Source organism: Mercurialis annua, linkage group LG4 (genome assembly GCF_937616625.2).
Source record: "Mercurialis annua linkage group LG4, ddMerAnnu1.2, whole genome shotgun sequence".
NCBI lineage: Eukaryota > Viridiplantae > Streptophyta > Magnoliopsida > Malpighiales > Euphorbiaceae > Mercurialis > Mercurialis annua.
In genome coordinates this window covers 38,008,981-38,030,431 of record NC_065573.1, presented here as the reverse complement: position 1 = coordinate 38,030,431, position 21,451 = coordinate 38,008,981, and the positions used below count along the sequence as shown (strand labels likewise).

Below are 21,451 nucleotides of genomic sequence, written 5' to 3'. Positions count from 1 at the left end.
CATCTGATACTCTCTCCGCATACTTGCGTCGGACATTGCATTTTAGATCAGTACATATATAGTAACTTCTGTAAAATGAATATATAATCCTGTGTTAGAAAACAATTTCTGATAACTTAGAACAAGCTATCAAACTAACTATAGTAAACCCATATCACAATCATGGGTGTCCACCTTATTTCTGCATATCACAAGCACCAACAATCTCAATCTACGTGGCACTTTGCACCACTAGACGAGACTCTTACACCCACCGGTAGTAATTCCAAGCTATCTGATTAAATGAGAGATGAATTCACTTGATTATCAGGACTAAATGTACAATGAATTAACCAAAAAGGATTAACAGCTAGAAAATTAAGCATATAGATAAAGAAAGCATAACATATAGACAAGCAAATACAAGAATAATATATGACACTACAAGAATATTAAGTTTATGATGCTTTGTTTCTTGTGCAAATAACTCCATAACAAGAAACAAAGCATCATAAACTCTGTATATACAAACTGTTTGACACTTATTTTTCCCTCTTTCAATTTACTTCCCAGCAACAAATGCAACCCAAATCACCATTTCAAACAGAAAATTCAAATACCAAATCCCATCCAATCCATCCTTAACTCAAGGATCATATCAAACAACTCAAACGAACCGATGTAATGCCTAGTTCCGATTTGGAGGCAGATGTGACGACGATTAGGAGCATTGGAGATGACTGCCTGGAGAGTTTTTCTTTACATGAGGTTATACTTTTGCCATTTTCAGCATCTGATAGTCTGTTTTTCTTAAATTTTTAGTAAATCTAAATATAAATTAATTCGTACGGGACTAAAACACAAACCTCATAGGCCCATTGAAATAGATACTAGATTTTATCTTTGTAAAAGCATTCTTAATCTTTTGCTATCTATGTAACCCTAATTTCTCAAACAAAAAACCAACAATGCCTTATAAGGGAACACAATCAGATCCAGCTGACAAAAACTCAGAGCAGCCTCCGCCTAAGAAATGGGGGGAAAGAGACTGCAAGTCCGATAAGGTATGTGAAGTTGCTCATGATCAGCCCCCAGGTTTCTCTAATGGGCAACAGGTATTGGATCTCTATACAATGAAGCTCACTCGTAGCAAATACGTACTCTCTGATTTTTCTTATAAAGGCAATTTTAGTGGCTTAATTTGTAACCATGATCTGAGCTGCCGCGATGTTCTCTACTTATACAAGGTCAAACCCGAGGATGCTACCCAATATCTGGATTTTGATCAACAAGATCAATATTCAATTACCCTAAACGGTCCCCAGGGTGGCGACCATCTCGTTGATGGTCGCTCCTCTAAAACTTTGTACTTTGCTCTTTTGCTGGATCATCAATCTTTGATTCGAGGTCCAGCGAACTCTTTGAAGGACAGTGAGGTATTTGGAGAAAAGAGAGTTGGTTCTGTGAAGGAGCTCTTTATTCCTTTAATGTGTACTCCAGAATCCACCATTTATAACAAACCTTATGAGAAGTTAGTTATGGAGGGATGGGGGTTACCAATTGACATTGCTGTCCAATGTGCTATCATGTATCCTGGTGCTGTGGCTAAAATTACAATTCAAATCTTGAACAGACCCACCAATGTCCACTCAATTATTGGTACTATCCCGTGCACTTTCACCGATAGAATCCCCTTAATTTCCAAAGACGACTCTATTCTGCTCAATAAAGATTCCACCATTCTGCTGAAGAGATGTCTTTTAGCTGTCTCATCACTCGCGTCTCTCGTTATTGAAGTTGGACCACTTACGGATCAAGATGGAAAGGATTTGATTCCCTATCTAGGACCTATCTTTGTTCCATCCATAGACGGTTCTGAGATACGAACTATTAAAGATGATGGTGGCGACGAACGCTTCAAAGTGCAAGTCAAATGGCAAATTCCAATGGACTGATCATGACATTATTCACTGAATTGTGCTTGTTACTTTTTTAATGTTTTGTTTCTTCAATTTTAAAACATATGCTTATTATTTATTCTTCAAAAGCTGACTTTATTACTAAATGATTATTTGTTTTATTTGTACTTGTTAATCTTGAAACATACAATTCATTTTTATTGTTTTTGCATTTCGTCGTTGCTGTTGTTGTTTTTTTTTTCTCCGGCTGCCGTCAATGGTTTGATTTTGCCGTTGACGGTATCCATCTTTTTTTTTTATTTCGCTTTAATTCCATAGAAGTTAATAACTAGTCAATTTCTTTATATTTTTATTTTGATGGATTAATATTTATCATCGAAAACCAAGTTAAATAATCTTTCAACAATGAAGATGAAATTGTTTATGTTATATTGGTTTTTTTAATTGTTGTCTCTACTTCTAATTGGTCGACGTGGTAAAATATCGGAATAACTATGTGTCCATGAGTTTCGGTGCATTCATTCATCTTATCGACTTCATAGCAGAACGTTGAAGAAGAATAGTCCTCCGAGAAAATGATGATTCTAATGTTCGACTCTTCAATCACATTCATAAGAGCAGGTGTGATTTCTTCTCCTCTCCTAAGTTTGTTATCACTTTACGACGTAGAGCAGCATATAAATGGCTAGTAAAGTCATTACGAGTTTCTTCACCTCTAAAACTCAATAACACCTCATTATCCATTTCTGGGTAAAAGAAGAAGGAGAAGACAACGATAAATTTGTAAAATAATCTGCTAAAATAAGACTAGTTATCATTAAGTTTATGACTAATTTATTTATAAAATTAATTCATATATTAATTGTTCATTATAAATTGCTGCAAGATTTCCTTTCTTTTAACAAAGCACCTGATGTTTGTTAGAAATTGCAAGAAATGATCTGCACAGAGAAGAAATGGAAATCAACGAGGTTATAGGCAATTCAATAATGATAAATCAAAGCACATGGCAACTAAGTATCTGATTTGTGATGATTGGATTAAGGCCTTAAATAGCATAGCATGTTTAATAAATTGTTATACAGTTCAGACATGTTTCAAATGAAAAGCAAAACGTGATGAAATGCTTAATTGAACCACACAATAATTTTGTTTGTAGCGTTATGCATTCAACAAACAATCTATCCACATACATATCTAAAATTCCTAATTGTTGTAATATAAAACAGCAGATCAAATAAATCCAATCTTGAAATGGATAAAATAACAGTTCTCTGTAAAACAAAAATTATTTAAACTAAAGATTAAAGTTTGTATTTATGAATTGTAAATGTGTTTTTACACTTCTCTATAAAACAAAATTATAAAGTAAGCTATAGATAATCAATTTAAATAAATTATTATAAAATGAAATACAATTTTCAGAGGTTTTGGGTAAGAATTGGGTTATCACTTTTAAATATGGAATTTCAAAAATATAAAGATTAAATAATTCAAAAGTCTATTTACAATTTTTTGTATTTTCTCTCTTTTAAGGTGTCATTTTCTCTTAAAATGACCCAAACACAAACCTCACAGGCCCATTGAAATAAATACTTGATTTTATCTTTGTAATTCTTATTTTAACCGTAAAAGGATCCTTAACATTTTGCTATCTGTAACCCTAATTTTTCAAACAAAAAACCAACCATGCGACCACGATCAGATTCAGCTGACACAAACTCGGAGCAGCCTCCTCCTCAAGAGGAAGGGAAGTGGGAGCAGCCGGGGCCTAGAGACTGCAAGCCGGATAAGATTTGCAACGTTGCTCATGATCATCCCCCAGGTTTCTCATTCTCTAATAGACATCAAGTATTGGACATATATGAAATGAAGCTCACTCGTAACAAACACTTTAAGCATATGTATTCTTCTTTTAAAGGCATGCTCACTAATTTGTCTTCTTATAAAGGCTATCTCAGTGGCTTAATTTGTAACCATGATCTGAGCTGCCGCGATGTTCTCTACTTATACAAGGTCAAACCTGAGGATGCTACCCAATATCTGGATTTTGATCAACAAGATCACTATTCAATTACCCTAAACGGTCCCCAGGGTAACAATCATCTCGTTGATGGTCGCTCCGCTAAATCTCTTTACATTGCTCTGTTGCTAGGTAATCAATCTTTAATTCGACTACCTTCTTCTCCAGCGCGCTCTTTAACGGACAGTCAGGTATTCAGAGAACAGAGAGTTGGTTTTGCGAATGTGGGATTTGTTCCTTTAATGTATACTGATACTCAAGAATACTTTTATAATAGACTTAATTCTCGATCTGTCATGTATCCATTTAGGTTACCGATTGACATTGATATCGATTATGCTATCATGTATCCCGGAGCTGTGGCTAATATTACTATTCAAATCTTAAACAAACCCACCCATGTCTACTCAATTCATGGTGCTATCTCTGCTCGCCCGTGCTCTTTTACTCGTAGAATCCCCTTAATTTCCAAGGACGAGATCACTTTGTTCAGTTCAGATTCCACCATTCAGCTGAAGAGACGTCTTTTAGTTGTGCCATCACTCGCGTCTCTCGTTATTGAAGTTGGACCACTTACGGATCAAGATGTGAAGGATCTGATTTCCTATATAGGAGCTACCTTTGTTCCATCCATAGACGGTTCTGAGGTACAAACTTTTAAGAATGATGGTGGCGACGAACACTTGACACTGAAGATCAAATGGCAAAAACCAATGGAGTGATCATGTATTTACTAAATTGTATTTATTTTTTAATGCTTTTTTGTTTTATTTATATTTGTTGATGTTGAAACATAGATTTCATCTATTGTTTATGCATTTTGTTTTTGCTGTTAGCATTGTTGTGTGTGAATCCAGGATTTTTTAACGGCTCGTCAGCTGGTTTTACTGTGTAACCGACTATTTGACATTTCATCTATTGTTTTTGCAATTTGTCATTGCTGTTAGCATTATTGCTGTGTGTGAATCCAGGATCTTCTAACGGCACGTCAGCTGGTTTCACTGTGTAACCGACTATTTAAAATTGCCTCATAAATTAATTTAACTCGAATTAGAGCTTTTCTAGTCAATTTTGTGCATCTAATTCTTAGCCGTTGGCTTTTGTTGAGAGATGCGGGTTCTTAATCTTCTCGATAAGTTGCAAGATGCAATTGGTTTCTTAGATTACCTAGAAAGAGGTGTGAGTTCTGATGAGAATAGTCTTAATCTTCTCGATAAGTTGCAAGAGGCAATTGGAAGGTGTCCGAATCCTACTTTGATTCTCCCTTCATCATTGATAGAGCCTGAGATAATCACTATATCAGATCAAGATGTGGGACTGTCAGGTAAAGTTGAGGTCTTCTGATTGCTGATCACGTTTATTTATTTAAATGGAACCAACCACATTCTGGTATAAAAAAGAATATACAAACGTGAAGAAAAAGGTAAATATTGAATCATCATTTGCATTTGTGTCATTTTAGTTATACCTTAAACTCCATTTTTAACTTAAAAACCAATAAGAATATAATGTTAAAAATTTAATCTAATAACATAATATATTAATAAAAAACATAATTTTAATTTATATGGTAATTAAATTTTTTCAAACTTACGTATACAATAATTTAATATATTATAAAACTTATGTAGTTATTGGTTGTTATCAAAGTTAAATGAAAATAAACAGAAAAAAAATATTAAATAATTTTATTTAACAATATTTACGATAATAAAATTATATAAAAAATTTGAACTATAAATTTTATTATGAATAATATAAAAAAATATTTTCTTATGTTAATATTATATAAATAAAAATTTATATTTTTTTATATATATAATATATATCTCAGTATTTAAATTTAAATTGACGTACAATCTTAATTGGTTAATAATAACAATTTATACATAATAGATAAATGGTTGAAAATAATAATAATTAATGAACAAAGAGTAAACTTTAATGGGTAAAAAAAGTATATCTGTAAACCTAACATAGAAAAGTACTATAAAATTGCAACGCATTTGTTTTTGAGAGTACGAAACGTTATATGGACTCCTTATTGAAGTATTGATGTGAAAAGCCCTTTTATCTTTGTAATTCTTATTTTAACCGTAACGAACTCTTTAAGGATGGCGATTTTTCTTTTAAAGGCAAACTCAGCGGCTTAATTCGTAGTCATGATTTGCGCACCTGGGATTTTCTCTATTTTTACAAGGTCAAACCTGAGGATGCTACTGAATATTTGGATTTTAATCGAAAAGATGAATATTTGGTTACCTTAAATGGCCCTCAGGGTATCAATCAACGACTGGTTGATAATGGCTGCACTACATGTGTTTGTTTTGCGTTTTTGCTGGATGAACAATCTTTTTCTGGTCCACTGGAGTACTCTTTGAAGTACGGTCAGGAAATATTTGGAGAAAGAGAAGTTGGTTATAGTGATATGGACTTCAATCCTGTATATTCTTTTAGTGTACCCTTTTTTAACAAACCCTTTCAGCGGTTACTGAGACCTATAAGTGGGGTATCACCAATTAATGTTGCTCTCGAATGTGCCGTCATGTATCCAGGTGCTGTGGCCAGTATTACTATTCAAATCTTGAACAAACCCGCCCATGTCCGCTCAATTACGGGTTCTATCTCTGCACGCCCGTGCTCTTTTACCGATAGAATCCCCTTAATTTCCAAGGACGAGACCACTCTGCTCAGTTCAGATTCAACCATTCAGCTGAAGAGACGTCTTCTAGCTGTCCCAACAGCCGCGTCTCTCGTTAATGAAGTTGGGCCACTTACGGATCAAGATGGAAAGGATGTGATTCCCTGTCTAGGAGCTACCTTTGTTCCATCCGTAGACGGTTATGAGGTAGGAACTTTTAAGAATGAGTGCGGCGACGAACACTTGGCACTGAAGATCAAATGGCAAATCCGATGTTCTGATCATGACTTTATTTACAAAATTGTGTTTATTATTTAATGCTTTTTTGTTTTATTTATATTTGTTAATGTTTTATTTATATTCGTCATACTGTGTAACCGACTATTTAAAATTGCCTCATAAATTAATTTAGCTCGAATTAGAGCTTTTCTAGTCAAGTCCGTGCACCTAATTCTTAGCCGTTGGCTCTTGTTGATGATATTGGTTCAATTGAGTTCTTGAGAGATGTGGGTTCTGATGAGAATAGTCTTAATCTTCTCGATAAGTTGCAAGATGCAATTGATTTCTTAGATTACCTAGAGAGAGGTGTGGGTTCTGATGAGAATAGTCTTAATCTTCTCGATAAGTTGAAAGATGCAATTGGAAGGTGTCGGAATCCTACTCCGATTCCCCCTTCATCATTGATAGAGCTTGAGATTAGCACTATATCAAATCAAGATGTGGGACTGTCAGGTAAAGTTGAGGTCTTCTGATTGCTGATGACGTTTATTTATGTTAAAGTGGGAAATCCCACATTGGTTGTGTGTGTGAGTGGACATGTGTTTATATATTGATTGGGCACCTCCACTTAACACCAATTGGTTTTAAGATGGAATCTAACAATTTATTTAAATGGAACCAATCACATTGTGGTATTGTGTTCGTTATGATAAATTTCATGGCGCAATAAATGTCATACCGTCTTTGGTTCTTCAGGATCAGGTGCCAAATATACTTATGAAGAGCAAGAGGAGAAGAGAGAGCAGATCTAGTGTTGCTGCAGCAAGTGGAGCATTTGAATACATAAAGCATGCTCCTAGCTAATTTGCATTGATAGGTTATGTTGTTTCCTGCTGAGCTATGTACCTTTCCTAGTCCTCATGATTTGGTGTCAGTTCCCTAGCTAATAATTTCCCTAATTTATCTTGTTACATGACCAGCTCACCGTCTGCGCAAGTTGGTAAGGACTCTCTTAGTCCAATGGAGAGAGCTGTAAGTTCTTTGTACCATGAAAGTCTTGCAATAGTAGGTCTACTGTTAGTGTTTTAGCATTATCTTTAACAATTATTTCAAATATTTTACAGGCACAAAGGGAGCTCATGGTTTTGGACATCAAAGTTAAGCTGCAGGTACAACTCTCTCACGGTGTTCTTTCGTGAATGTTATTGAGCTCTGATTATATCTAGGATTTACATATTACACTGTTGGAAATGAGCCTTTTGATTATGTGGGAATTATTTCTGAGTACTTTATAGCAATTTTTGAATTTTGAGAATTTGTCAGTAAAACTGATGGATGGTTCATTTGTAAAGATATTTTATATTTTGTAATTCATTAATCATGTTTTTCTGGTTTTGACTATTTTTGTTTTATCCTTGCACAGAGTTTGTGGTTGTGTCTTCTGAAACTGGGAGCTACTGATGATCCACATTCTTCATTTGAATATGGCACAATTCTTATATTTCGTTTCAATTTTGTCCAATTGTGTAATTTTACTCGTGTGGCGCTGATGTGGCATGCCACACATCAGCGCCATATAAGTAAAATTATATAGTTGGACAAAATTGAAATAAAATCATGCATTTCAGGATAAATTGGATAAAATTAAAAAATTTGGCCTTTTGTTAAACTTTTATAAAAAAATTGATATTTTTTAGTCATTTGTCTATATTTTATCTTTATATATGTATATATACACACATGTTATGTTTACATATAAATATTTAAATAAGTAATTTTAAAGTTTGGTTTCTCCGTCGGTTGAGTTAACCACTAGTAAAAATCAAACCAAAACCAAAACCGTACTTTTTATAATTTGAAGTCAAACCAATCCATTTCAACCATACTTAAATTTTAGATTGGTTCATATTGAATTAATGAATTGGTTTGTATCGGATTGATGGTTTGATTTGATTTTTACTCACCCCTAGTCGTATGGTGTTCTTTCTTTGTCCATAAAATTCGATTTACTTAGAACAACAAAAGAAACTATTGTAATAAGAGAAACTAAAATATCTTATATTCAAGAAAATTTAAAGACATTTTAAAATTTTATTTTAATTTTTCCAAAAATAAAATAATATAGATTAATTGTTAGATATATATCATGTTAAATCAGTCATAATTTGACTGCGCTAAAATTCGAAACCAAGTGTAAAAATATATTTAGAGAACTTTAGCTACTTGAGTTAGGCTTCAAATCACTTTCATCAGCCCAACAATAATTGCCTACATGTCCATCTCATTTTAAGAACTTGGGCCACATAATAGAAAAACAAAAAGGCCCATGCTAAAGCCCAAATTGCATGTTATACTTCTTGTACTAGATAGTGGTCTCAACTGCATATACAGAAACTATGGAGCTATTTATTTTTATTTTTTTAGTTTTTACAAATGCAACTTCTATAATTAGTTTGATAAATTTTTATTGAACAGAATTTGATAAATTAAAAGAAAACTTAAAAATGAATTGATGGCTATTATATAATTGGCTTTATTGGATGTATGGGACTAAAAACATAAAAAGAAAAATAGGAGGATAATACGGTTAAACAAATAAAATATTACTAAAAAGATAGTTGTGTTTAGTACATAATTTGTAAACATGGCTAATTATATTAAATAACATATTGTCAAAAATATAATATAATATAATTTTGCTAACTAATAATTTTTGTAGTGTATGTTCAATATCCTGCTAATATCCTGTTTATGCCATTGGCTTTCATAGATAAGATTAGATACTTTAGCAATTTTTTCTTTCAATTTATAAGTAACGGGCAATTAACATATAAATTAATTTTATACGTAGGATAATTTATTCTTTCAATTTGTAAGTTAATTGTCTTTTTAATTAACAATTTATTCCTTCAATTTATAAGTAAATTTGTCAAATAAGGATTAATTGTCATAATCAGTAAATTCATAAATAATTTATTTATAAAATTAATTTATTATTAATTATTTATTATTTATAAATTGAGGGGACAATTGCTATTTAAATCTCTAATCTTGTCTACGAAAGACAGTGGCCAAAGATACATTTGTTTTACTATCTCTAATCTTGTCTACGAAAGGCAGTAGCCGTTTTATGGCTAGATGCGAGACTCTCGTAGTCGTTTTCTAATGTTAGATGAAATCATCTCCTGAAAAAAAAAATGGAAATAAGAAAAGGAAGAAGAAGGGTTTTCCATATAAAGAAAATGATGGAAATGGCCCATCCTTGGTAGCTAGTGTGACAGATCAAGATTGCATTTCCCAATTATTCATCTTTCTTTGCTTACCTAATTCTCTTTACAAATTATTTCACCTTCATTTTGATTCCACCTTTATGGACTAATTCCACGTGGCCACAATAAGGTTGTGTTCATATGGCACCTGACATGGCGCTGACATAACGTATTTGGTATAAAATGTTAATATGGCGCTGCGTGGTATAAAAAAATCAAATTTTAATTAGGATTCAATTGACCATTATATTATCAAACAAAATTAGAAACATAGAGTAAAAAGTACATCAAAAAATTTAGTGATACATAATATGTCAATTATGTATCACTATTTTAATTAATACTGACCGACTAAGTCAATTAGGCTAGCCCGTAAATTAGATTCATCATAACATATAAATACATTTGTTTTACTATCTTAATTAATTAAAATTATTGAGTGTAATTTTATTCCAATGCATAAATCAAAAACCGTGACGCTCAAATTAAAATTGAGAAAGAGTGCGTCTTAAATTAAGTTAAGAAACTAGTATATATGATAAGTATGCTGCAAAAGAGAAAAAAGTTGAGTGATAAAACAAGAGTAATGCTATATAACCCAACATTTTTAACCCATCTTTTTGTACCGCCTGACGTGGCAATTAAATAGTGGATTGATTAAATTCTATTTTTTTGAGATATATACTTTTAAATGGAGATTAGACAAATGAAACTTTGCCACGTAAGGTGGGTTAAAAGAGTTGGTACAAAATGTTCGGTTATAAATCATTTGCCATAAAACAATTACATGCAAATATGTTTCTGTTAAAGTAGCACTGCCTCTTAAATTCTTGATGATCTCTATGTCCATTATTCTTAATCCAAATTAAAGTAGCTTAGCATCTTAAATCTACCAAATCCCATCAGAATTAGATTATACCATTCTTTTTAAAGATGCCAATTCCTTGTTTATAAGATCACTTTGCCTTTCTTTTTTGCTTATACATTGATCTCATTCTAAATGCGAGGTTCTAGTTTGCAGAATCTTAATGGAATTTCAGTTCAATCAAAAAATCGCTAATTTAATTTGTATCTGCTCAAAAGATGCTGAAGTTGATTATTCAATTTAGAGTAATTATCCCTTTCAACAAATTTATCACGTCAATATATATACAACACGTTTATATATATCGACAAATTTTACCTTTTTTTATTTAAATAATCGATAAACATTTAAAAAATGACTCCCATATTTATAAAGTTTAAATATTTATTGTTTATTTAAATAAAAAAAGTAAAAATTTCATGGTTACCAATACTTAATTTCATGAAAATACATAGGACATAAATGCAGATAACCTTAACGGACTCTAAAATTTCTTTTAATTATTAAAATTAGATAGACTTATTATAATAATAATAATTATTATTTTTATTTAATTGAATGACATAAATGGAAATCGGGATACATAAAAAAAATTAAAACTGTTTGATGTGGAATTATAAATTTCTTACTTCATTTAATTGTGATGAATGAAACTTAACCTAATTGATCAAGTGATATAAATTTATGAACTGAAATAACCATCCAGTTGTAACAAAAGCCTCGACAAGGACATAATAATTGTTGTTCATACCTTAAATTGTCTTCAACACTTGAGTTCTTATTTGGCCAATTTATATTTCCTTTTCTTTTGTCCTTAATAAATATAAGTCTTTGTTTTCTTCACTTTTCTGGCTTGCAGACAAAAACTCACCACACTATTACTATGGGTTGATAGTTGTAGTTTGCTATAAATAGTTGTATAGCTCCTTTCATGCTCCTAGGATTGAAGTAGCAATTTGCCCCTTCAATTTGTAAGTAATGGACAATTTATCTATAAATTAACTTTGTCGGCAAATCAATATACGAACTTGGTAATTATAGGCAATTAGCCTATTTTTACATATTAACTTACAAATTAAGGGGGTAAATTGCCAATTTAGGATACTATTAACATACAAATTGAAGGGGCAAATTGCCGAAATGTAGGGGTGTAAACGAGTTGGGCTACTCGTGAGTTACTCGAGATCGACTCGAAAAAAACTCGAGATCGGCTCGAAAAATTCGAGCCGAGCTCGAGCTCGAGCTCGAGTAGCTTCATCTCGAGCCGAGCTCGAGTATCAATTAGTGAGGCTCGTGAGGCTCGCGAGCCTAAACGGGCCTAAACGAGCTTGTATTAAAATAACAATAATAATTTTTATTATCATTATATTAAAATTTTACACCTCAAAATTTAGGTATGCATCATAAAAATTGGTTAAATTGCATAATATATAGTAAAAAAATAATTGAAATACAACAAATTTGATTTTTTAATTATTTTTTTTATTTTTATATATTCAACTCGAGCTCGAGTGTTGTTCGAGCTCGAGCTCGAGCTCGAGTAGCTCGAGTGTTGTTCGAGCTCGAGCTCGAGCTTCAAAATTTAAGCCCGTTCGAGCTCGAGCTCGAGCTCGAGCCTGTAAAACACACTCGAGCTCGAGCTCGAGCTTGGCCTAACTCGGGCTCGGCTCGGCCCGTTTACACCCCTACCGAAATGGGACAAATTTCCCATAATCAACAAGTTCGTATATTGATTTATCCACGAAATTAATTTATGTATTAATTGCTCATTGCATACAAGTCGAGAGGTCATATTATCATTTAAGTCTGTTTTTGAAATTTAAGTGTTCGTTTATATACTTGTATTTAATTTTATACATGTGTGCAATTCATAGATGTCAGCGACAAGCGAAAAAGATTCACCTAATTTGAAAATTAATAAATAATGATTGAGATTAAATATGTTTGTATTATAAATATATTAATATGTTTACATCACAACTTAAAATAGATTGTGTCACAAAATGACACGTGATCCATAAAATTAAACAGTTTCCATGGGCCGATAAGCAGTGTTTTAAAAACCGAACCGGTAATAGAACCGGTGTGGTCTCCGGTTTCCGGTTTGACCGGTCTGACCGCCGGTTTAACCGGTTGAATACAATCAATTGACTTTTTCATGAATGTTCTGCAAATAATCAGGGATGAACTGAAAAGTACCACCACCATTGAACAACCTTTTCGTGATTACCCATTAATCATAAAGCATAGTAGAGATAAGATAGAACAGAAAGATAAACTTGTATTTGGTGTTGTTTCCAAAAGCCTATGTTTCATTAACGATTAAATTTGAAAAAAAAGCCAGAAAACCCAAAAAATAATGAAATTGAAGATCCAAAAAAACCCAGGTCACAGATGCATATCTACAATACGACAAACAAAAACAAAAAATTCAAATTTCAGAAAATTAACATAAGTATATAAATTGCTCATCAGTTACATATTATTACAAGGGCTAAATATTAAGATTTCAAAAATTATTATTACTTAGAAAATGGATTAAAATGGGTAAGAGAGGTCCAAAACCCACTATCCATGTCAATTTGTTATCCAAAATTTGATTTGGATATAACTAAAGAATAAAACAGAAAAAGAGAAGAATTGAAATAGAAATTCGAACAGATGAGAGAAAAATTTGAGAAATCCAGAATTAGATAAAACCGATTGAAAATAAAACACGGAGACAATCGCTTGAATGGTAAATCAAAACAAAACCAGAAAAGAAAAAAAAAGGAAGAAGCTGCTGCAAAACAGAATAAGCAAACCCTAATTTTAATTTATCCTAAAAAGAAATATACTTAAACCGGGCGGTTTTTCAAAACCTGCCGGTTCCGGTTCAATCCGGTTTTTCCGGTTCAATCCGGTCTAATCCGGTTGAACCGGATTTCCGTTTCTAACAGGACATTTGGACCGGATTATTGGCCGATTCACGGTTGAACCGGTCGAACCGGCCGGTCCGATCCGGTTTTTAAAACACTGCTGATAAGTATAATCTATTTATTCTCGTATCCTAACACGATTAATAAATGGATCATCGTTGTGTCAACGAGTGGATTAATAGAAAACAAACACATGGCACAAACTCGTTTTAACACTCTATTAGAAGTAGGAGCAGACGGACAGTCTGTCAATCATTATATAATATTTTTCTTTTTAAATTATTTGTTTGTATACTCTTTTTTAATCATTAATAAATTATTTTCTTTTTTCTTTAATTATGTCACTTATAGGGACGGAGCCACTTGATGCTAAAGGGGAATAATTATCCACCTTTAGCTTTTTTTTCTCTAAAAAAGACTTTTCTATTGTGTATTTGTCATGTATATTTAACTTTTATTTATATAACATATCACTCACCTTTATTATCAATAAAATATCCTTGATATTTATGACTTCGTTGCTAATCACTTGGCTATATTATGAATACGAGCAAGTACTATTAGGGATGTGTAAAAATTGAATTGAACTGTAAAATCGAACTGAACTGAAATTATAATTATAGTTTGGTTATTTGATGAATATGGATTGCTTTGGTTTGTAATAAAGTTCAGTTCAATTTGGACATTTTAAAAACTGAAAAACTGAATAAAATAATATATATATATATATATATATATATATATATATATATATATATATATATATATATATTTCTTAATTATAGTTGATACATATATTGATAAATTTCATATAATATAAACAAATATATTAATAAACATATATGCAAATTTATTAGATATTAATTATTTAATGTTTAAATCAATTTTAAAATAAAAAGAAAAAAGTTGGCTTTTTAACTAAACCGAACTTTTCTGTTCACTTTGGTGTAATTCGAATTCAAGTTAGATTTTTAATTTAGTTTAAAAGAATTACAAACATTAGTTGGTCGGTTTCGGCCGATTCGAACCGAACCGACCGATCACAACCCTATATGAATCCACTTTAACTTTAGGTTCTTATAGATAAGAGGAACATTAGAATATACAATAGATTTCGGTGGCTGCCTCAGAAAATTTGGTAGATGCTCAGTACTCACTTTAAAGAAGAATCTGTGGACAAGTAATTCTATTTTTTCAATCTAACTGCCCAGAGAAATGAATCATGAGTTAACTTCCATTAACCAGACTGAATTCACTCATCCCTTATTTTGATTAAACTTATAATCCAAGATAGTTAAATTATTTATATTGTGACAATAACATGGGAGGTAAAAATTATTATTTTAACTATAAAATAAGTAATAATTGTGTTGGTGGAATCCACTTTTAGCATGATAAATACATAAGTTTGGTACTTTGCATTCTCAGCACCCACTACAAAAATCCACCACCATTATTATTAGGCTAAACCTATCAAGAGACCCTTGTACTATATCATTTTTGTTCAAAAAGCCCTTGTACTATTTTTTTGTTCTTCAGGTCCCTGTACTTGGCAAAATTCCGATTTTCAGGTCCTTTTGAGGGACTGGAGGAACAAAAAATTTGTAAGTAGAGGGACTGCAGAAAACCAAAAAAGGACCTGAAAATCAAAAATTATGTAAGTAGAGGGACCTGAAGAATAAAAAAATAGTACAAGGGCTTTTTGAACAAAAATAATATAGTACAAGGGCCTTTAGATGGGTTTAGCCTTATTATTACTCTCTTCCTCAAAGCCATAATTCCCTGCTTTCTTTACAAACTAACTCCCTCACGAAATCCATGCACTCAAATTTAATCTCTAAGAGCCCCAAAAAAAGCTCCCACCTTTCATCAACAAGATTATAACTTTAGTATTAATCCCTCAACCCATTTTCCTTATGCACATTATGTCTACCACCACCATATCAAATTTGGAACCAAACTCAGTTGCCAAAACATCATCAGATATAATAATCTCACCAAAATGGCCTACCAAACTTATGCAATTGATCATTTCGGAGATGCGAACGCAGCGTGCGATAGCCCTTCCCTTACTAGCAATGAACTTGACATGGTTTGCCAAGACAGCTATAACAACAGCTTTCCTAGGCCGACTCGGGAAGCTCCAGTTAGCTGGTGGCGCTCTCGGGTTCATGTTTGCGAACGTCACCGGCTTCTCTGTCTTGAATGGGCTATGTGGTGCCATGGAACCTATCTGTGGTCAAGCTTATGGTGCTAAGAATTTTAGGTTGCTCCATAAGACACTTGTTATGACAACTTTGTTGTTGCTATTAGTAACTCTGCCTATATCTTTCTTGTGGCTTAATGTTGACAAAGTTTTAATTCAGTTTGGCCAGCAAGAAGAGATTTCAATAATTGCAAAAAAGTATCTTTTCTATCTTTTACCTGATTTAGTAATCATTTCTTTGCTTTGTCCTCTCAAGGCATACTTGAGCACTCAAGGTGTAACACTTCCTATAATGTTTAGTTCAGCTTTAGCTCTAGCTTTGCATATACCTGTCAATATCTTTCTTGTAAGAGCTAAGGGTCTTGAAGGTGTCTCCATGTCGATATGGATAACCGATCTCGTTGTTGTGATCTTATTAGCTTTATACGTGTTGGTGACAGAAAATTATAGAAATGGAGGGAAATGGAAGGACGGGGGATGGTTAGACCACAGCATACGCGACTGGCTTAGGTTGATAAAGTTGTCGGCCCCATGTTGCCTTACTACCTGCCTTGAATGGTGGTGCTGGGAGATCCTGGTATTGCTCACGGGGCGACTGGCCAACGCCGAGCAAGCAGTTGGAGTGATCGCAATCGTGCTAAACTTTGATTATTTGCTCTATTCTGTGATGCTTACTCTAGCAACATGTGCTTCTATCCGAGTTTCCAATGAACTCGGAGCCAATGAGGCAGGGATTGCTTATCGATCAGCATATGTGTCTGTCGGTGTGAGCTTGGTATTGGGTTTACTTGGTGGGTTGGTGATGGTAGGAGTTAGGGGTATATGGGCACCTTTGTTTACCCATGACAGAGGACTTATACGAGGCGTAAAGAAGATGATGTTGCTAATGGCTATGATAGAAGCAGTAAACTTTCCATTAGCAGTATGTGGTGGTGTCGTGCGGGGAACAGCTAGGCCTTGGTTGGCAATGTACGCCAATCTAGGCGGGTTCTACCTCTTAGCTTTACCAGTAGCTGTGGCTTTAGCATTTAAGGCAAGACTAGGACTGGGCGGGTTGTTGTTAGGTTTTCTGGTTGGAATGTCAGCATGCTTAGCGTTGTTAGTTGTGTTTGTTGTGAAAATTAATTGGGATGTAGAAGCTGATAAGGCACAAAAACTTTCCAGTGACGTGCAAGAGAACATTCAAGAAAATCACAGACCTAGTGAAACACTGGATGAAGCTCATGTGTGAAAATGTTTCATCTCGATCATCTCTTTTCGATGATTTGCAATTTCAATTCTTCATCAAATTCTGAATGAAAAGAATTACATAAGTGCTCATAAAAGAACCTGAAGGCATCAACCATCTACAAATCCGGGTCCAGAACTTAAGGACTCGAGCTCTTTGGCTTTCTCATCATTAAAGCCAAGTGTAGCCAATACCTTGTAACCTGGGGAGTCGACTTCTGACCAGATGCCGAGAACTAGATCACTTGTCGTAACTTCCTCATTATCTCCTGTAATTGAGATGTACATTAGTCGAGAGCAAGTGATTATAGCTATCTTCATAGTAAGCATAGACAGCTAATATTCTCTGTTGTCCCCCATTTGATTCTATGGCCTTAATTAGACAAATTATGAATTAAGAAAAAAATTCACATCAAGCAAACAAATTTACATTGCTCAAATAGCAAGGTACTTTTCAAGAAAGGAAGAACTGAACCTGGAAATCATTGTAGCAAAAGGTGAACAGTTAGTTTTAACCGGTAAAAATGATTGGGTTGTAATATTTAACCTCTATACTCGTCACGGAGTAATAAGGAATTTTGAGAAGATTACGGTTTGGCTAATCACAAATTATTACACCAAAAAAACACTTTGAATCCCACTGGTAGTTTTCATATCTACCCATTATTTTTTGTTGAATATCTCAGAATTAGCAACATGCAGTTGTACATTATATACTCCTGGTGACTTTCTAATAAGTCATTAATTTAACCTAGTATCAAAATTTTCTGAGAAAATCCTGGCTGAAGAATAATCTCTTACATTTTCTTTATTAGTGTTCAGGACATTACTCACCTAGTTCCAATAAATTCCTAAGTACAGCCACTAATATTCGAATTCAATTAGTTAAATTTTATCGAGATGAATAAAACCAATAGAAAAATAATGAGCAAAATTAAAGGACATACCAGATTTTAGTTTGTGATCAACAGCCCAATCAAGGGCCTTTTGAGCTGATTCTATCAAGGGAGGCTGCTCAGGTGGGAAATAATACATGTCGGCCTTTCCAAGTAACTTCACAATTTCTTCACGCACTTTGAGTAGAGTAATTCCATTTTTCCATAGATACTTTGCAGCTGCACTAGTTCCTACAATCCAAAGCATAAGAACATCAATGAGAAATCACTACGAGATTCCACTAAATAACTCTTCAAATGGATGTATCATCCGGGCGCAGGAGAACCTGACAAACTTTATAGTACGACTCTGAATTACGATAGCATGTTAAAACCTAATGCAAGTTGTTAAATTTATAGAGTTTGCATGAGAATAAGCAGAGGCTAGTTAAGAACTTAAGTTAATGTAAGTACCGTTCAATGCAACTGTTTGTAAGTTCATAATTTATAATGCTTTCATCCAGATTTGTACTGTAGCTTCCTATATTATATGGAAACTTCTCGAGTACTATATTTCAGCATTTCATTTCCATTTTTGTAAACACTTTTGGAACTTTGAAACTCTTTATTCAAAACCTATTTTTTATGATAAATATCATTTTAACAGTTTTTATTTTGGCTTTTTGGCATTTCCACAGTTACATAGGTAGCTTGAGCTTCCTTTACATTGGTGGATGCGGACATGAGACAGCAATAAATTACCAGGCTTATTCTCATAGAATGTTCCCACCTTTCGCCTTTTTTTTCGATTTAAGCACAATCTACCAAACCTTTCACCTCGCATCTCAACCTTTACAAACTTTTCATCCTATATCCCAGTGCCGTTTTAAGCGTTATTTTCCGTAAAATTGATGTCGTTTTTGGCTGTTGTGAATTACCAGAACGACATCATGTAAGGCATTTAGGCTATAAATGCCACAAAAATAAAAGGTTGAGATATGTGGTGTCACGTAGAATGTGCTTAAATCAGGAGGGGAAATGAAGATATTTTATGACAATAACCCTAAATTACTACCAATAACATGTACCACAAATCACGTGTTTCTTTATTTGTTGGCCAATAAATAACAAACACTAAGATTGATATCAAGCTACTGAAGACAAATAACAACTAAACATAAATGTGAAACAATAAAAACTCGAGATAAGGAAAAATGAGTTAGTTACCTTCAATCAGGACTCCCAAAAGAAGAGATTCAGTGCCAGTAGTAGCATACTTAAGCTTCCTTGCTTCCAATTCAGCCATAGCAAAAGCCTTAATTGCTCTCCATGTCCACCTATCACATGTTCCCCCACAATCAAAACCAAACTCAAAAAGAAAAGCTTGCTTAAAAAATCCAAACCAAGTTAAGAAGCCACTAACTTTGGAACTTTCTCAGCAGAAGCTAATCTCTCCGGGTTCCTGCAAAACCCTGAAAACTGCAATTTAGTCATCTAAATATGTGAATTTATACAAGAAACTACAAAAACAAAGATGGGCCATAAGGAAAATACGCAGTAGGGAGGCTGGAGATGGCTGTGGCGGAGATGGAGCGGCGCGTAGAGTGGAAACTGGGAATTGAGGATTGGAAAGAGAGATTTTTGAAATGGGTATGTGGGTCTAGTGAGCTGCAGGGTTTAAAAGAGTTACTAGATATTAAGGATTTGGAGTAAACTTTTTGAAAGGTAAGGGGTTTTGCATTGATTTTGGGTTGTGTTTTCCATGGAAGATTGGTTAGAGAATGAGCTGCCATTTTTGAGAGAGCTGTTCGATTTTGTTTCTTGAATATTTAAGTAACTGCGAAAATGTAGATTGGGAAAGATATGGAACGGTGTCGTTAAGGTGGTTCGTGGGAAAAGATAGCGACTGAGTTGGGCCATATTTAGTCCAAGTCCAGGTCCACATACTGCTTAGTCTCGAGGAGACAACAAGAAGAAATTATATTTTGGGGTAATTTTCACCCAATTAATTTTTTCTCTCTCCTCAAATTTATATTATCTGAATTTGTACGATAAAATTTCTAATTTTCAATTCACATTACAAAAAAATTGTTTCCATAAACGAATGAAGTGATCATGATTCGGTGAAAGAAGTGTTGAACTCTCAAATAACACTAAAAACAATGGAATATTGGGAGCATGATTCACAAAAATTAATGAAAATAATTTGAAACTTTATCATAATAACCATACATGTTTATTGGCCTAAATTCGATTTTTGGAATACATATTCGGATGTGATTTAAGTTTAATATGTATTACCCAACTATAGTTCATAAACCATATTTATATGGATTCTAACTATATTTTTCGATCGCTATGAACATTTAACAAAAAAAAAGAAAAATCCAAGCTTGTATTCCGAAAACGGGTCTAATAAAGGCTTGGAGTTGATGAAAAATAAGTATCCGAGCAGACTGGGTGTTGGGTAGATACTCGGCCCATTTATCATCACTGTGTGTAGATGCGAAATGGGTATGGGCTTTCTTCACCTTGAAGTTGAACCGAGGAGAAAATCCATCAGTGGCCCTTTTCATCTTATGATCAAACCATGCTGAAATAGGCCCATTGAAATCCATTACAATTCCTTTAGGCTCATAATAGATAGATAGCCACCAGTAGATCATCTATAAATCTAGTAAAAACTGCCCAATTTTATGCCCACCAAAAACCAAACCATGAACAACTTTTCTTCCTAAATTCTATCACACAGCAACTTAGCAAAAATTGATCAATAAAATTGTTTAATTCCAAACAAGGGACATAATCCATTTTGTACTCAAAATGGGGTGCCATGTGATTAGGGCAACCAACATATTAAATGACCCAAACTAGTATTTGAGGGCCAAATTATCCCAAATTATATGTCAATTTTTCTACACAAAATCCAACTTTGAAAATTATCTCTACAGAATTAATTTCACAACAAGTGTCAACCTTTGCAGCTATGTAGGGTCATTTTCCCTAACTAGATGCATAACATCAATGGTTCAAAACCTAATTGATGGTAACCCACTTCAAATTGTGCTGACATCTTATGATAGATTTACAATCTGGTCCGTCTGATTTCTCGCATTAAATTGAGGAGCCTAAACAGAGAATGTGAAACCGATACTGTATGGTCAAAATGGAAGTTTTGCCAAGATAAATTGTAGGTCAATTTTCACCCACAATTCCCTCCCATTTCACATATATCCTACTAAATATTTTATTTCATTTAAATGGATGCAACGAAAAAATTATTGCCAGCACTTTTTCATATTTTCTGTAC

General features: G+C 33.5%; 3 protein-coding genes across 3 annotated transcripts; 2 read left to right on the top strand and 1 right to left on the bottom strand.

The window, feature by feature from the left end:
* The first annotated feature begins 7,458 nt into the window (after positions 1-7,458).
* LOC126678825 (DENN domain and WD repeat-containing protein SCD1-like) lies at positions 7,459-8,434 on the top strand. The gene is made up of 3 exons (XM_050373731.2): positions 7,459-7,813; positions 7,906-7,950; positions 8,205-8,434. Exons 1-3 carry the CDS (start codon positions 7,754-7,756, stop codon positions 8,373-8,375), a joined length of 276 nt encoding a protein of 91 aa, XP_050229688.1. The 5' UTR covers positions 7,459-7,753; the 3' UTR covers positions 8,376-8,434.
* A 7,010-nt stretch (positions 8,435-15,444) lies between these two features.
* On the top strand, positions 15,445-17,606 carry LOC126677633 (protein DETOXIFICATION 56). Its single transcript, XM_050372351.2, has one exon. The coding sequence runs from the start codon at positions 15,750-15,752 to the stop codon at positions 17,268-17,270; it is 1,521 nt and encodes a 506-aa protein (XP_050228308.1). The 5' UTR covers positions 15,445-15,749; the 3' UTR covers positions 17,271-17,606.
* On the bottom strand, positions 17,221-20,006 carry LOC126677634 (ATP-dependent Clp protease ATP-binding subunit CLPT2, chloroplastic-like). Its single transcript, XM_050372352.2, has 5 exons — positions 19,696-20,006; positions 19,565-19,603; positions 19,369-19,478; positions 18,214-18,393; positions 17,221-17,535 (listed from the first exon to the last, which is right to left on the bottom strand). The coding sequence occupies exons 1-5, from the start codon at positions 19,932-19,934 to the stop codon at positions 17,378-17,380; spliced, it is 726 nt and encodes a 241-aa protein (XP_050228309.1). The 5' UTR covers positions 19,935-20,006; the 3' UTR covers positions 17,221-17,377.
* Between the last annotated feature and the right edge of the window lie 1,445 nt (positions 20,007-21,451).

What these genes read in the sequence shown, in the direction of transcription:
- LOC126678825 (XM_050373731.2), top strand. Translation starts at nt 7,754, where the DNA reads ATGACCAGCTCACCGTCTGCGCAAGTTGGTAAGGACTCTCTTAGTCCA. An exon ending in TTAGTCCAATGGAGAGAGCT is followed by an intron (nt 7,814 to 7,905) that starts GTAAGTTCTTTG and finishes AATATTTTACAG; the next exon opens with GCACAAAGGGAGCTCATGGT. An exon ending in ACATCAAAGTTAAGCTGCAG is followed by an intron (nt 7,951 to 8,204) that starts GTACAACTCTCT and finishes ATCCTTGCACAG; the next exon opens with AGTTTGTGGTTGTGTCTTCT.
- LOC126677634 (XM_050372352.2), bottom strand. Translation starts at nt 19,934, where the DNA reads ATGGCAGCTCATTCTCTAACCAATCTTCCATGGAAAACACAACCCAAA. An exon ending in ATCTCCAGCCTCCCTACTGC is followed by an intron (nt 19,604 to 19,695) that starts GTATTTTCCTTA and finishes AGGGTTTTGCAG; the next exon opens with GAACCCGGAGAGATTAGCTT. An exon ending in TTTGGGAGTCCTGATTGAAG is followed by an intron (nt 18,394 to 19,368) that starts GTAACTAACTCA and finishes TTTGGATTGTAG; the next exon opens with GAACTAGTGCAGCTGCAAAG.
- LOC126677633 (XM_050372351.2), top strand. Translation starts at nt 15,750, where the DNA reads ATGCACATTATGTCTACCACCACCATATCAAATTTGGAACCAAACTCA.